The sequence below is a fragment of the Chrysochloris asiatica genome, unplaced genomic scaffold (assembly GCF_000296735.1).
Source record: "Chrysochloris asiatica unplaced genomic scaffold, ChrAsi1.0 scaffold00104, whole genome shotgun sequence".
Classification (NCBI taxonomy): Eukaryota; Metazoa; Chordata; class Mammalia; order Afrosoricida; family Chrysochloridae; genus Chrysochloris; species Chrysochloris asiatica.
The window spans coordinates 6887454-6905134 of NW_006408622.1; the positions used below are offsets into that span (position 1 = coordinate 6887454).

A 17681-nucleotide genomic window follows, 5' to 3' on the forward strand; every position below is an offset into this window, starting at 1 on the left:
CATAGAGCTACACAAGTAGATGTACCCTGTGTGCACGTGGTGCGGGCTTAGCCTGCACAGCAGTAATGAGAATTCTCCTAGGTAGGTAGCCAACAAACACGGAAATCCCGGGGCAGTGACCTTATGTTGGACTCTGTTGCTTTTTGTAGACATTTGAAGTTTCCTAATAGTTGAAGTTCCATTGAGCATTTTGTTACAGACATAGATGCTAACTTGTGAAATGTCAGCAGTAGTTCTGCTTCATGTTTGGAGTAAACGTCTGAAATGCAAGATAAAAATACTTAGACTTCAAACTGTAGTGTGAATGTGAATGTTTTGGGGGTAGAACCTCAGTAAATTATCAGTGTTTCCATAGAAAAATGTTTACTTTTTTTGCCTTTTTAAAAACCATTTTTCCCTATGTGCCGAATGCAAAATACAGTTTTATTCGTTTTGGCCAAATACTAGTGAGGATTGTTGGGGAGTGTGTGGGAGCCTGGGACGGACCTGCCCAGCACGTCTCGAGGTGAAATACGAGGGCTGCCGGACTCTTTTTGGGAGGGTGGAGTAGGTAACAAAATATTTGCTCTTTTAAAAATCTTTCAGTCAAAGCAAAAACATTGCCAATTTTATATATACAAATATGTCTTATTTACCATTGATTTAGGAATCCCTTTTATTGAAGTCGCCCCCTTGTTAAATGGCCGTTACCATAATGGTGGTGGGGTCTCCTAGCCCCCTCAGCATTTTGTGAGGTTATGTCTTCTACTGCTAACCTTAGCAAAACACCTGTCATGTGTTCTATCTAGAAACCCCACTCAGAGAATTCATTCAGGAGTCTAAAAATACAGAGATCATAAATACCTGAATACAATTTTTTTTTTCCATGAGAAAGAAAGAACCACAAATATTGCTTACAAAAATAAATTCACAGTTTGCTTGGCTACAGAGACTGCACTTTAGTTACTCCGGAGCTACTTCTGGTGGGACAACTTCCATCAGCATCTGAAGGTACATGGTAATCGGTTCTGAAATGGGAAAAAGACTAGATGAATACAGCGAGAAAACTAACTTCAAATTCCCCACCTCAGGTACGGCTGCTCCTCACTTCTGTGTGGAAGCCGGTTGTGAGTGGGTATGCTGCTGAGAGTTGTCATGTGCAGGGCACTCCATTCATTCTTGGCATTAAGGGCTAACAAAGTCTTTCATTGGAGTCCTGGTGTGGAGCTGTGGGGTAAGCACTGAACCACAAGGTGAGTGGTTCAAACCCACCAGCTACTCCTTGGAAACCCTATACAGGGGCACTATGAGTCGGAACTGACTTGATGGCATGTAACAATAGCATGCCTCTTATCAGAGTCCTGGTGTGGCACTGTAGGATAAGGACTGAACTGATAACTACAAGATTGGTGGTTCACACCCACCAGCCGCTCCTTGGAAACTACACAGGGTTGGAACCAATTCGACAGCACTTAACAAGAAGACTTTATTGTCACGAAACAATTTACTCTTTAGGAAAATTATGGACACCTCAACTGTATGGGTTCTGATGGAGTGCTGTAGGATCAGCACTGGACAGCCAGCTACAAAGGACAGTGGTTCAAACCTACCAGGTGCTCCTTGGAAACCCTATACAGGGTCGCTGTGAGCTGGAACCAACTCGACAGCACGTACGTACTACCGCTACTACAATAGGTGGCCAAGGGAGTGATGTCACTAAGCACTGGGTTTGTTTCACCTTACTTTCAGTGTTTTACCAGTTGTTGCAGAAAGGAGCTTGGTGAAGTTTTCTGCTCTAAGTTTCTGTCAATGGGATCAAATCCAATGTAAAAGAGCGAGGGGGGCGGGGGAATGTTTCAGGAAAGGAAACAGAATCCTTATGGAAATAATACAGCTGTGTTTCGTGTTTTACCTTGTTAATCAAAATGAAGGGAAGTGTCTCGACTGTACCTCCCACCGTCACTTCACAGGTGAGGAAAACGGAAAGCTTTCTCAATCCCAGATAAGCAGCATTGCCTTCTCATACCTGTGTAAGCTGCTGCTAAGTGGTGTCGAGTCGGTTCTGATTCATAGTGACCTTCTATAGGGTTTTCGAGGAATGGCTGATGAGTTTGAACTGCCAACCTTCTGGTTCAAACTAACTTTGCAGTCCAGCACATTAACCCACAGCGCCACACCAGGACACCATACTATGCATGTTCTCCCTGAATTGAAGTTCTGTGAATGAAAACCACTCAGGAGCCCCTGAAGGGATCTCTTTGCTCCCTTACTCAGACAGGCTGAAGGAGAAAGGAAGCGTCAGGGTTTAAATCACATTTGCTGTTAGGTGCCATAGAGTTGGTGTTGATTTGGTAGTGACCCTGTATAAAATTTCCAAGGAGTGGCTCTTGAGTTCCACTTGCCGACCTGGTGCTCTAGCACTTCTAGACCCCCCCACCCACCAGGACTTTAAAATTATATGTAGTTAATATTAAGTGCTGGTTAAATACAAGATACTATGCTTGACTCAGAATTAAATCATCCATAGCCCACTTCCTGCCTTCAGGGAACTCAGTGTAGGTGACAAGTGGATGCCCCTGCTGTACCATGAGGTATTGGGGCGGGGGCCTCGAAGGGTGTTATAAATGGGGCTTCCTGCCATTGACTCCGCTGTACAGGGTGAGGCACTGTGAATGGAGACAATGAGGTGTAATTCAGAGCCTCCTTTGAGCCATGCATGCTGGCATCAAAAAACAAGTTCTCATCTCCCAAAACAGTCGTCACAGAAAACCCTGCTGCAGTGAGACGTGGGATCACCAGAGGTTCACAATTGACTTGATATGGTAAGTGGGTGAGGTAGTGGCTCAGTGAGCTCTGCCTCCAAGTGACAATGCCAACAGCAACTGTTGAGGAGCCGACATTACCCAGTGGAAAGGCAGAGCTGGGAACTGGTGCCAACCCCCTAGTCCCAACTTGGTCCCTTGGGTCTGTCTGTGAAATGAAAGGGGGCTTTTCCATCCTATCTAAAAGAGCCCAGAGATGTCACACTGTGAGGTGGGGTTCTTGAGCTCTCCTGAAGAAGAGCTGAGATACGCTAGTCACAAGAGTTAACAAACTCTAGGTGGAGCCCAGACCAGTGGGTTGTAAGATGCCATGTGTGTCTGGGGTTTTCTAAGAGCACACAACAGTCATGTGGTTGATACTCACTTGAGATTCTCTGAGCCCATCCAAACTTGTAATGGACAAAAAGGAAGTAAAATACAAGGCCGCTCAGTATAAATATCACGCAGTAGAGGTACTCCATTGCCGGCTCACTGATGATCGGAGCCAACACCAAAAACAGTGATACGAGAGTCATCAAGATGGGGATGAAAATGGGCACCTGCAAGCAGAACAGAGCATCGTGGTTAGAGGGATGTGCGTAGCTCCATGGGAAAAAGTAGGAAAAGAAACCAAAACACAGAGAATTGTATGATCGAACGCCATGTGCCCCTCACCCATTCTCAATTTTTAAATATTTTGCCACAATAAAAGTATTTTCCATACATCTTTATTGTGGTTTATAATCTGCAGTCAAAAAGAACTGCAAAAAAACCCCCAAACTCTTGAGAGGTCAGTAGTGGATTGCACTCATTGTAATGACGTGAAGTGTATACTTTATTGAGTGATCTGTAGACCTTCATTCAGGTCACAATAAAAAGTTAAAAATCATCTTAAGCTTATACGTGATGCAGGCTGCAGCACTTCATAGTCCCACCAACAATGCTAGATAGAACATTCCAGCTTCTCTACGTCATCACCAATAATGGAAGATTTCTGGAGGTTTTTGTTTTTTGGCTAAAGCCTTAGCTAACTTTCACCAGACACTCTCATAATAAGTAGATGTTTTCATTCTTTGTTGTCGTTAAGTGCTGTCAAGTCGATTCCGACCCATAGCGACCCTGTATACTGTTTCCAAGGAGCAGCTGGTGAGCTTGAACCACCGACCATGTAGTTCAAACGACTTTGCATTAGCCCACGGCCACACCAGGACTAGTGGCTCTAGAAATTTAGCAAGCAAAATGCCTTGAGCATCCCTAAAGCCTGTTGCTCTTGTCTACAGCTGACCTGAGCGCAACAGTTTTGGCATCCACTGAGCAGAAAGCTTGTTCAACTGAATTTTTCAGTCAGAGGGTGTAAGCTGAACTGAGAATTCCAGAAACGTTAACTGCTGAGTGCCGCACGAGGACTTCGCAATATGGATAAAGAAGTTCTTAAAGTGAAGCAAACCTACAAGGCTGAAAATACGCCCTGGTAGTGCAGCAGAACCTCAAAATCAGTAGTTTGAATCCACCAGTCGCTCACAGGAGAAAGATGAGGCTTTCTATTCCCGTAAAGATTTATAGCCTTGGAAACCATATACAAGGTCACACCACCAAGCAGCCATAATCAGAAGGCACACAACCACCACCTTCCTAGTTGTACTGCTGACAATGTTCGCTGTAGGTTCTTCCTGTTTTTCTAAGGGAGTTTTCACAGATTTAAAAATCACTACCATCCTCATTTTGCGTGCTTGACAGCCTGAGGCGGAGGTGTTTAACTCAGAACTGTTGCTCCTTGTTTCCACTGACGGTGGAAATGTGACAATCAAGATGCAGTCCAGGAGGCATAGTTCTCAGGCAGAATCCTAACACTTCACACATTATCCTTGTCTGTCGTCTGCCATTTTCTTCTATCTGTGCCTCTCTTAGCCTAAGAACTAAATAGCACGGTTGAAAAAATAAATTCCCTAATAGAAACAAAACAAACTTTACTTCTTCTACATTGGCATTTTGTCTGATACCAGCCACGTGGGGGTGGGGGTGGGGGAGCGGTGCCACTTGTGGATTGTTGCAGGCACAGGATGGGCCAGGACCAGGGGCCAGAAGTTCCCAGGTCTCTGAGAAAGGTACGCATGTGTGAGAGCTGCAGGGACTCTCAGAGCTGGCTGTCCTCATTTGTTGGAAATAGATCACATGGATTCTTAATAGTACAATAAATTCATAATTAAGGCATAGCTAATTAGAGGGGTCCTGGTGTTGCACTGGACTGTCAGCTGCAAGGTTGGCGGTTCAAGTCCACCAGCCACTCCTTAGAAACCCTGTATAGGTTTGCTGTGTATCAGAACTGACAATAACTGAATCAAATTACAATATAAAATCAAGAGTAAACACCGCTCTAAAATATATTCAAGAAAAGCCAGATTGGAAAGAAAGCATGTCCCGAGCATTTGAAATTGTCAACACAATCTAATTCATTTCAATAAACCAAAGCAAATGCATAGGCCATTTTTAGGGCAGCCGACTAGTCTGTGATACTGTAAAGGTGGATGCTAGACAGGAAGCATTTATGAAAACTCCAGGTAACAAAACCCAAGAGGGAACCGTAATGTAAACTGCAGACTTGAGGGAATAGTAACGTATCAGTATTGGCTTCTCATTTATGATAAATGCCTCAGAAATGCAAGATGTTAAGAGGAGAGATTGTGTGCAAGGGGGAGGGACATGCAGGAATTTTCTGTCCTTCCTGCACAATCTTTAACCCTAAAACTCAAAATAATGAAGTCCTTCCTTTGTTTTAAACCCAACAAAGCCATCAGTGACATCCGGCCACCACACTTACCTTGATAGGCCTCTCCAGATCTTTCCTTGTAAACCTCATCACAATGAGCCCAAAGATGGTCAGGCCGTAAAAAAACCAGGCTGTAAAACTGAAGTAATTGACCAGTGAGTTGATGTCCCCAGGGATGATGTAAATGATGGCGATGGTGCCCTAGTAGGAAGAATGAGGAGTGTGCAGGTCACTTAGGCACAAAACATCCTTATTGCTACACGGTAGACTAAAGAAGCACTTTTTACGCAGGAAAGAAACTTCCTGTTTTCCCTCTTGATATTTGGGGTTAAACCAGACTTTGGTTAGAAATAGATACTGCCTTTGGGAACATTGATTATTATCCCCGCCATATATCATCAGTTAACAGTGTTTATCCTCTTTAGCTTTTTTTTTTTTTTGGATGAGGTGGGGGACTTGCCTTTTTGGAATTTACAGTCTCGGCTTTTAGGGAAGGTTTTTACATTTGTCTGTGGATATCCAGGGCTCATGTATGAGATTACTGATAAGCATTACTGAATAATCAGATGAGGGACAGTTTGCTATGTCTACTAGGTAGCTAAAGTCTGATCCTCAGAGCCTATGGTTTGGACTGTCAACAACGCTTGGGCCCACAGGGGCTTGACCTCCTGACCGGGTCTGCACGGTCTGCATCCGAATCCTCCTTATTTATTGTTTGTTTAAGGGACGCTGCCTGTCTTAGGCAGTCAGTGCAAATTCCTCAGTCTTACCAGTCATTGAGACTCATTGCAGCATGGCAATGGCTCTGTCTTAAGTTGCCGAGGTTCCACGTGATCCTTACCCGTCTCTGGCCACACGTCCAGCATAAACAGCCGCCATCCGAGGAAGGCAGGGAGGGAGGAGATTGGCTGGAGACCCCATGCGCCAGACGTTGCCGGCCCGCCACCTGCTCTAAGGTGACCAAGCAGGATCACTATGCTGAGGTTCAATCAAGTTCTTAGGGGATCTTACTCTCTAGCAGGGGTAGCAAATTAGTAGCCACTCAGTGTTCACTTTGAGAATTACTTATATCATAAATTTGAGCATGTAGCTGATGAATATCCACAGACAAGTGTATATTGTTCCACAAATTTGATGTGATTTTAAACAGGAAAACCAAAAACAAACTGCGCACACACACATACATAACTCAGTTAAGTGCTGTTGAGTTGGTTCTGACTCATAGTGATCCTGTATAGGGTTTCCAAGGAGCAGCTGCTGGGTTTGAACTCTGGCCTTGTAGTTCACAGTCCAGTGCTGATCCTACAGCACCATACCAGGATATCTATCTATCTGTCTGTCTGTCTATCTATCTATGTTGTTCCTTTACATTAAGCAGAAATACCAGAATATAAAGCTATTGTTTTTCAACATATTCTCCATCTAGGATGGTACACGTGGAGTACTGGTGTGTGGCACTATGGGTTAATGCACTGGATGCAAAGTTGGTTTGAACCACAAGCTCAGCTGTTCAAACTCAAAAGTCAGTCCTTGGAACTGGTCGCTATGAGTCAGAACCAACTCAACATCTCTTAACAATAAGGATGGCACACTTCTGAAAGCGCTGTTCTGTCTCTAACCCTTTCTGGAAGCATTTGGGGCTCCCCGATTTATATCAGGTCATAACATTTTGGGCATCCCTGAAGGACTGTTTCCCTTTCACTGTTTTTTTTTTTTTTTTAATTTTAGGAACAAAAATGTCTTAAGGGTCAAAAAGTCAGGGCTGTACGATGGATGGGGTAAGGTTTCCCAACAAGTTCCTCAGAGGACAACAGCCCTTGTTACCCTTGAAGAATGAGCAGGTGCATCGTTTTGATGGAAAAAAAAATTCTTTAGCACATCTTCCTGGCCTTTTCATCAATGTAATTTTTTATTAAATCTTCACAATAAATCCCCATGATTGTACTGTGTCCTTTGAGAAAAATCTATCATAATTGCCCCTTTGAAGTTACAAAAGAAACAGTCGCCTTATCCCCCTGAATTGGCCCCTCTGTCTGGAATTGAACTGGCCCATCAGAAGCCAGTGTTTCAGTGGACCTTGTGTTTGAAGTCACCTTCCAGGAACTACACATCTATTACAGAGTCCTGCTGTGGCGTTGTAGGAGAAGCTCTTGACTGCTAACCAAAAGGCCAGCAGTTCAAGCCCACCAGCTTGCTCCTCAGAAACTCTGTACAGGGTTGCTGTGAGTTGGACCAACTGGACAGCACTTAACAACATTACTGAGAGAACTTACCTGCAACCATCCATTGATGGCAGAGACATACTTAAACACATTTTGTTTGAAATAAACCTGTGCATTTACTACAACCTTAGTAGCAATACTTTCTGACTCACCCTCATATAGGGTGATACATGTTTGTTTTTACATATGGTGTGTTCGTGTGTCTCTCCACACACATGCATTATCAACTGTCTAATTATGAATTTTTTTCCCAGCGACAGGACCCTGGTTTACGAAACTTATGCTTAGGCATTGAGGCCTGATCTTGACCTCGACAGGGGTCCCCACTCTCAGGTGTTTCCTCATCTTCAAGGGGAGCAGGCTGACAGTAGGGGTTTTCCTCAGGGGCGATGCTAATACTTGGTTTCCTGAGACTAGGAGTGTCCAGGACAGGTCGGAGGGCCCAACTGCACAAGGAGCCCAGGACGTCGAAAGCCTTGGACTGTAATGAAACACGCCTGTCAGCCTCCACCTTGTAAAATGCCCTATTCTCCTTCCAGACCCTAAACTAGCAGGTTTGTATAGGCTGTCACCAAAGACAGATGTACCTATGTGGAAGGGTCAAATGTGTCTTTCTCAGATACATTCAGAACAAGAAAGAACTAAAATGTTGAACTGTCTTGGATTTTGTATCTCTGTTTTGCCTTGAAAAGGAGCGCTGGTGGCACCGTGATTAAAGCCATCAGAGGCTAACTGGAAGCCCAGTGGTTTGAACCCACCAGCCACCCATGAGAGAAAGATGTGACCATAACTTCTGTAAAGATTTCCAGCCTTGGAAACTCCGTGGTCGTTCTACTCTGCCCTGCTGGTTAGCTAACGAGCTGGAAATAACTCAGTGACAGATGGTTTGGTGTGGTTGATTTCATCTTGAGGCATTTGTTGTTAAGTGCCTTCAAGCTGGTTCCGACCCATAGTGACCCTGTACAGGGTTTCCGAGGAGCGGCTGGTGAGCTTAAACTACTGACCTTGTGGTTCAAACCAACTTTGAGTCCAGTGTATTAACCCACAGCGCCACACCAGGACCTTCCCCTTGAGACATAAGAGACCTTTATCTGGGTCCCTGAATTACTTGGAAACCATGGGGCTAGCAATGTGGGTCTACTTCCAAACTCAGGGGCCCTCTGCCTTTTAGGAAGGTGTTTTCTTGGTCGAATCCATACTTACATAAAAGATGATGGCAGGGGCTGGAGTCAGGCGCCTGACACTAATGTAAGAGAGAATTTTCAGCATGTGGCCTTCCCGACCTGCAACGTAAACAAGCCTGAAAAAGAAGGAATATGGAAGTCAGCTTTAGGAACCTTTCCAATGATGTCACAGAGAGGGCAACCAGGTGGGTGCCTGGCTATGGAGACGTGACGTGAGAGAGCTACGTGCATGGGAGAGGACTGGATCTTCATGCTGTGAGTCACCAAACCAGGAGAGAGGAGGAATGGCTTGGGGTGGTCTTTTCCAGGAATTACCAATTTGGGTCCTAAAAGCTAGGCAAGAAACCAATGGGAAGATCAGTCCCAGGCCACTTGCTCCTGGGGCACCTTGTACTTGCGAAATCAAAGCTGCACAGAATTCCCATGTTACACAAATCGCATGTGAGTCCACAGTGGAATATTTCTTTTTGAGTGGAGTCCACAATTCCACTCAAGTGGAATAATTCTTCCCAAGCACTGGTAATTCCACACACACTGAACCCAATCCAAGACATGCCCAGATATAAACAGCGCTGCTGCTATTCCTAAGTGCCATTGAGTCCGTTCTGACTCATAGAGACCCAGTATAGGGTTTCTGAGGAGCAGCTGGTGGGTTTGAACTGCTGACCTTGTGGTTCCCATTCCAGTGCTGATCTGACAGCACCTAGATTGTTTAGCCACCTAGAATTTGACTCTGAAATCAGTCGCCCCTATCACTTTAAAGATACTGTTTCTCATAAGACATCTACTGTAGTTCGAATTGGCACAATTCTGTAGTTAATTTAAAAATTCATTATTCCTTAAGATTTTCTGATGATTTTTCCTCCACAGTAATGTTTATAGCCCTGGTGTGGCGCTGTGGGTTAATGTGCTTGACAGAAAAGCCAGTTTGAACCACAGCGCTGGCGGCTCAGGCTCACTAGCTGCTCCTTGGAGACCCTATACAGGGTTGCTAGGAGTTGGAACAACAAATTATCACGCAAGACTACAGGCAAAGTAAACTTTCAAATAAACAGTGACTCTGAGACATTTCACTACCCAATCCTCACTGAAAACTATCGAAGGACAGACTCACAGACAACGGTACTGAACTCGGAGAAGGTGACTACAAGAAGCGATGGCAATGGGAAAACAGAAACGATACAAGAACAGGGTTTCTTTTTGGTAATGACAGATTGGTTTTGGAGTGTTAGTTTTATAATAACAAGGTGTAACTAATAGGCTGGTGGTGTAACTAACGGTGTGGTGGTGTGCCGTGGAGTCAGTTCTGACTCATAGCGACCCTGCCTAGGGTTTCTAAGGCTGTAAATCTGTATGGGAGAAGGAAGCCTCATCTTTCTTCCCCAGAATGGATGGAAGTTTCAAACTCTTTACTGTGAGGTAAGCAGCTATCAGAGCTCCTTGACTAAACAGCTAGACAATAAGAAATGGAGGGGAATTGAGCTACTGACATTCGTGTGAAATTTTTAAGAGTCTCAATAAAAAAACAGAAACACAATGTCCACATCAGTAGAAGAAAAAGGAATAAATATACTTGATGGATATAATAAATTAGAATACGATTTTTAAAAGCCAAGAAATCACAGAGCAGTATGTTAAAAATCATTCTAACTACCAGTAATTGCAAAAACTGCCAACAGATGAAGCTTGTCTGATCAGAGACTGGGGTTGTATTCAAAGAGACGTGAGCCAAAGGGCAACAACGCTGAAAGACAAAAGGATAAAAGGAAATGGGACATGGTCCCAAAAAACCGCCTAAGAAGAACCGGCATACCAATATCAGTTTCAGACAAAATAGAATAAAATGCAAAAATAGGGAGAGTTCCTACTGAAAAAAAGAACAGCTCACCCAAAAGATATTAAACCCAGGCTCCTTTAAAACAAGACGCCAACTAACAAATTCCAACTAAAGTGGGACATGGGAACAGTACAAGCTTATTCTATAAAAATCTAGAAGCAATTACAGAATATACATTATTTTCAAGCCCATTGGAAACATTTGTAAAAATTTGCAATAAGCTAAAAGAAGTCTTAAAAATTCCAAAGCATTTGTGTCACCAAGATCACATACTCTGGCTGGCGTTCAGTGTTGTCTAGTTAGTGCTGACTCACAGAGACCCCGTATGGGGTTTCCAACACTAAATCTTTGCTGAAGCAGAAAGCCTTATCTTTTTCTCACAGAGTCTCGTAGGCTCTAAACTGCCAGCCTTGTGGTCCACAGTTCAGTGTTTATCCTACAAAGCTACCAAGTTCCCCACATACTTTTGACTATAGTCCAAGAAAACAAGTCAGGAATACAGAAACCTAAAAAGCCCATCTACTTATTTGAACTTTAAATGGCATAAACATGGCATTAAGCTAATTCCCAAAATAAAAGTAAAACTGGGGGAAAGGAAGAGAATAGGACATAGGGAGACAATGCTGTGAATTTACTCTTTAAATTTCATCAATTATGTACAAATTAATATACGAGTTCCATGAAATCAAAATGCAAACAGGACTTTTGGAGCTTAATAAAATTATTGTCATTGCTTCTGGAATGCTAAAGAAATGCCTAACATATAGGAGCTCTGGTGGTGGCTGTGTGCCGTGGAGTCGGTTCCGAGTTACAGTGACCCTGTACAGGGTTTCCAAGGCTATAAATCGCCACGGGAGCAGAAAGCCTCATCTTTCTCCCGTGGTACAGCTGGTAGTTTCAAATTGCTGACCTTGAGATTCACAGCCCGATTCACAACCCCTATGCTACCAGAACTCTTACCAAATTTTAAATTACTGAAGTTGTAAATGTTTTAATAAGTATGATAAAGGCACAGGAAAAGACTTAAAAGTATTAAAACAAAATGAACCAAGGGGATGATAGGAATGATGATGGTGGCTTCAAACCAGCAGGAAGAAGAATGGATTCTTTAATGAGTTAACAATGAGACAACAAGTAGAGAGATTTGGAAAAAGGGAATGTGAGCTACATGCCTCATAACCAAAATACATTCAAGATTGACCAAAGAGTCAAAATGCACTAACTAGAAAGAAATGTAAGTGATTATATGATCATCAAAGGGAAAAAGATTTGTATTCATGAAATAGAAAATGCAGACAACAGTTGGGAAAAATCTTAAATTTGACCCCCATAAAAATTACATACATCATAATTCAATGTAGTAAAAGTTCTTGGCCAACCCCAAAGCTGCACATTTTTGGGATACAAAATAATTAAAACAGATTACCTAAGTTTAAGTGCTAAACCTACAAAACATCTAGAATAAAACGCAGATGTTGCAGCTGAAAGTTTGGCAAAGGTTTTTAGCGACGACAACAAAAGCATGATCTATAAAAGAAAATTGGTAAACCAACTTTGTCAGAATTAAACACTTGGTTGCTTCAAAAGTACCATCAAGAAAATGAAAAGACCCTGGACAGAGAGGAAGAAAAACATGGAACAAAGCTCCTTTATAAAACAATAACAACAGCAAACAAACCAACTTCATAGTCTAATAGAGACTGGAGGGACCCCTTCAGTCCTAGAATCAAACTCACTCCCATGGCTCAGATGTCAGCTAAACAATACACAGGCGTACAGGGACACACTCCTTAGAACCATAAGAGCAGCATTTGCCCAGCGTTGAAACTCAAGAAGGTAGAAGGGATGGATGAAGGAAGGATGAATAGAAATGGAAAATCCAGAGAGTAAGTGGAAAGAGTGTCTGCCGCTTTACAAGGGGGCTTCAGAAAATTTGTAGAAAATAGAAAAGATAATGGAGTTTTCCCACAACTTTTTGAAGCCCACTGGGATCATGGGGGAATGCAATCAGTGTCACAAAATTGTTGGATGGAAAAGAGACCCAAGAAAACTAGCAACATTTATAAATAAACCATTGTTGGCTAGAAATCCAATTTGTCCCTAGTCACAATAAAACGTCAACAAAGAAAAGACCCTAGAAAAATAGCAGTGTAAATAAACCATTGTTGGATGAAAATCCAATTTGCTGTATCAGCTTTCACCCAATTCACAATAAAACGTCAAAAAAGAAAAGACCCTAGAAAAACGGCAGTGTAAATAAACCATTGTCCCAACCCTCCCCGGCAAATATAAAAAATACAACTTGACTTTGAGGGACTCAGAATCAGAGAGCAGAAGAAAGCATCAGGGAAGATCAAAGAATCAACAATGAGGGACATGCAGTAGGAAAATCACTCCTCCCATGATCCCGCACTCTCCCCCTAGACAAGCTGAAAGTGGCCCCAGAAAAAGAGCCACCACAGCCTCTACGTGAACAGAGAGAGCAGACCCCAAGTTTCTGCTCTAAAAGCAACATGGCAGATGTCCCCAGGGGCCCGTTTCAGTGTCATAGCCCCTCCCAGACTAGGACACTGTCACCTGCAAGACTGCAGGGAATTGCTACCCAGGCTCCCAGGGTCCTCTAACTGCACACTCCACAGCTCTGGCCTCTAAAACCAACAGGACAAACCTCCTTGTGGCTCCCTGAGGCTTGGTCTGCCTCCACTTGCAGCTAGCACTGGGCACTACTGACTGAGGCTGAGGGAACAGGAGTTGGAAGGGCAAGCAGCATTCACATCTAGCAAGCTACTCGGAGGACTCTGATAGCAACAAGGCAGGGCTCTGGAGGTCAGACCACAGTGCGACACCTTCTCCCTGACCTGGTAACAACTGTTTTGCCAGGCTGATGCTACAGTTGGGTTGACACCCATCCTCAACATACTACCTGCCTCCCTGTGTACCACACCACATAGCTCAGAACTCTCTGGTTCCAACAGGACAGACCTTCCCGACATAGTCTGGGTCAGCTTGCTCCCTCTTCTGGTTGGAAGACAGCTGTCTACGCCTGCTACGTGTGAGGAGGCAGGTGTCTTGAGTGAGGCAATGCCCACAGCCAACATATCAGACCTGATAGCAACCAATCAGGTCTCCCTAGGAGTTCATTTGGGGTGTGGTAACTGTAGGCTGTGTGTTGATACAAACTCACACAGAAGGTTCCCAACACCGGAGTCAGGGGGTGGGTCACCTAAATGGAGGCTGTTCCTCCAACCACCACAGGATCATAGGGCTCTGAAACTACAATGATCTCTCAGTGGTCCTCCTGGTGAGTGCCAGCCCCACTCCTCCTACTGAAACAGAGGAAGGTCAGCTCAGATGAAACAAGCAGCTCTACAGAACAGGGAAGGAAGCTTTGGGCAAAACTAGACTGTAACACCCAGCCCCAAAGAGGGGGGTGGTTCTCTGGGTGTGGGTTTTCAGACTAAAATATGTGGTTGCAGAAACAAAGTAATATAACCACAGAGAGAGGACGCGCCCCATGGTGGACAAATGGATTAGTGCACAATATCTGCATGGATGGGTGGCTGCATTGGTACACAGATTGGTAATGTGTTCTCTGGTATTATTTGGGACAGTTGAAAGCTAAAAACTGACATCTGGAAGATTAATTAAACCAAGGAGGGAAAAGCAGCTTTTAAAGAAAGGGAGAGAAAATGGTAAGCAAAAGCTGAAGGCTCTGCCCACCTAGGAATAGTTTCTTGCAGAAAGTAGTGTGGGCAAAGACAGCAAATATGGGGGGGGGGGAGGAATTTGGAAAGCTAACACCCTTGAGAATTCCAGTGTCACACTGAGTGGAGAAACAATGGCCCCTCCAAATGAACATGACAAAGGAAATGAAAGTGTATCTAGGGGTGACCAAATAATACTGACATCATTAGCAAAGCACTGCTAAAGAAGGAAAACAAAATAGGAGGCCTCAGAGTTCCCAATGTCAAAACCTACTACACAGCCACGCTAGTCAAACAGCCTGGTACTGGTCCAACAGACACACAGACCAATGGGACAGAATCGAGAAGCCATCCACCTATGACCCATCTTTGACAAAGGACCGAAACAGTCTGTTTAATAAATGGTGCTGGCAAAACTGGATATTCATTTTCAGAAAAATGAAACAGGATCTGTATCTCACAATATATAAATAAATGAACTCAAGATGGATCAAAGACCTAAATATCACACCCGAAATTACAAAGGCCACCATAGAAAAAATAGAGACAAACTTAGGAGAACCTAATGTGTGGTGATAAATATACTGTCAAACATTACTAAACAGGTGCTAAGAGAACACAAACCAGATGACTGGGACCTCCTAAAATAACTTACACACATCAAAGGAGCCCTGGCGTGGCGCTGTAGGATAAAGTACTGGTCCACATATTTGGTTTGAAGCACAAGGCCAGTAGTTCAAACTCACCAACCACTCCTCAGAAACCCTATACAGGGTCACTATGAGTCAGAACCGGCTCAATAGCACTTAACAAGAACACCATAAAGGTGTCACAAAAAGTTAAAACTGAACCCACAGACTAGGAAAACATTTTTGGCAATGACATATCTCATAAGAAAACTTTACACTTCAACAAGAAAAAGACAATCCAATTTAAAAATGGTCAGAGGACATGAACAGAGACGTCACTGAAAAAGACATTCAGGAGGCCAGCAAGCACATGAAGAAATGCTTGTGATCATTAGCAAAGCGAGACAACAATGAAGTATGTCTCATCACAGCATTAATAGCAAAGTTTCAAAACAAGACAACACCTGGTGAGGTTGTGAAGCTCCTGGAACACTCGCACTGCTGGTGGGATTGTAAAATGTACAACCATTGTGGAAAACATTATGGTGCTTCCTGGAAAAGTTGGGAATGAAAATACCAGCTGATTCAGAAATCGTACTACTAAGTGTATATCCTAGAGAAATAAGAGCTGTGACAAGAATGGGTGTGGTGGTGTGAAGTGCCACCGAGTCAGTTCTGACCCATAGTGGCCCTGTATAGGGTTTCTGAAGAGCAGCTGGTGAGCTTGAACCACCGACCTTGCAGCTCAAAGGGTTTTGCAGTCTGGCGCATTAACCCACAGCGCCACACTTGTTGTTGTTGTTAAGTACCGTGGAGTCTATTTTGACTCATAGCGACCCTGCACAGGGTTTCCGAGGCTGTAAATCTTTACAGGAGCAGAAAGCCTAATCTTTCTCCCGCGGAAAGTCTGGTAGTTTCGAACTGCTGACCTTGAGGTTAGCAGCCTGATTCACGCTACCAGAGCCACACTACACACACCCATATTCATCGGAGGCCTGGGGTGGCACTGTAGGATAAGCACTGGACCCCAAGGTGGGTTTGGAGGCAAGGTCGGCAGTTCAAACTCACCAGTTGCTGCTCAGAAACCCTCTACAGGGTTGCTAAGGGTTGGAACTGATTCAATGGCACTGATTCAACAACAACACATTCATCACAATACTATTGACAATAGAAGAAGAAATGGAAACCACCTGAATGCCTTCAACAGAAGAATGAATAAACTATGGTAACAGTGCTCAAGAATAACAATGACTCTGCAAACAGCCTCACAACATGGATGAACCCAGAGGACATTGTTGACGTTAAGTGCTGTCAAACTGGTTCCAACTCATAGTGACCCCGTATAGGGTTTCCAAGGCTGTATATCGCTGTGAAGCAGAAAGCTTCATCTATCTACTATGAAGCAGTTGGAGGACTGGAATCGCAAACCTTGTGGTTAATAGTCGAATGCATATCCTCTAGATTATGCTAAGTGAAATTAACCAATTACAAAAGGAAAACTCTATAAGAGCATTATACTGAAATGTCAAGAAGAGGTTTTCACACTAAAAAAAATATTTCTTTGATGGCTACCAGGGATGGGAGGAAAGGGAAGGTAAATCACTAACTAAGTAGAGGATTGTTGTTGTTGTTGTTACGTGCCGTCAAGTCGATTCCGACCCGTAGTAACCCTGTATAGGGTTTCCGAGGAGCAGCTGGTGAGCTTGAGTCGCCGACCTTGCAGTTCAAACGGCTTTGCAGTGCGGTCCATTAACCCACAGTGCCACACTAGGACTCCTAACTAGAGGGTAGACACATATTAACAATAAGGGGGGAGGGAGGGTGGTAAGCAAAAAAATAAAGCCAGAGGAAGAGTACAAGAGTTAAAAGCAACAGAAGTAAATTCTATGATAAACACAATCTTGTCATGACAATCATTTATAACTAGACTCCTGGTGCGGCACTGTAGGATAAGCAGTGGACTGCTAAGCACAAGGTCAGTGTTTCAAACCCACCAGCTGCTCCTCAGAAACCCTATGTAGGGTTGCTATGAGTCGGAACCAACTTGACAGTACTTAACAACAGCAACAATAAATGGATGTGTAGAAAGACACACAAGACGAACAGGTATGGGAAGGAGAACAAAACTATACTCATGAATAGACAGACAGATATAGGTTTGCTAGAGAATATTTCAACATGCATTTATGTATGTTGCAAATGCAAATATAGTAAAGCATATTGGGGGCCTGGAGTTCTGGTGTGGCGCTGTGGGCTAACGCACTGGACTGCAAAGTTGGTTTGAACTGCAAGGTTGGTGGTTCAAGCTCACCAGTTGCTCCTCAGAAACCCTATGCAAGGTCGCTATGGGTTGGAACCAGCTCAACAGTACTTAACAACAACAACAAACCGAGGGCGAAGATATGAAACTTCTTAGCCATAACCAAATACCTTAAAGAAATGTGTTGCTGGACCTGGGGACTCAGGATTATAATCTTTGGAGATTCCAAGCACAATTGGCATTACATACTCCAGAAATAATTTTTTTTTTTTTAATTTAAGGTTTATAATGTGGATTG

General features: G+C 43.6%; 1 protein-coding gene across 1 annotated transcript in view; it reads right to left on the minus strand.

Moving 5' to 3' along the window:
- Nucleotides 1-942: 942 nt before the first annotated feature.
- SLC7A9 (solute carrier family 7 (amino acid transporter light chain, bo,+ system), member 9) overlaps nucleotides 943-17681 on the minus strand; it is a 42399-nt gene continuing 25660 nt past the window's right edge. Inside the window, exons 9-12 of the mRNA XM_006867309.1 lie at nucleotides 8973-9069; nucleotides 5599-5748; nucleotides 3166-3340; nucleotides 943-1007 (exon numbers count right to left, since the gene is read on the minus strand). Of these exons, the coding sequence (XP_006867371.1) occupies nucleotides 943-1007; nucleotides 3166-3340; nucleotides 5599-5748; nucleotides 8973-9069 (487 nt within the window). The remainder of the gene's footprint in view (nucleotides 1008-3165; nucleotides 3341-5598; nucleotides 5749-8972; nucleotides 9070-17681) is intronic.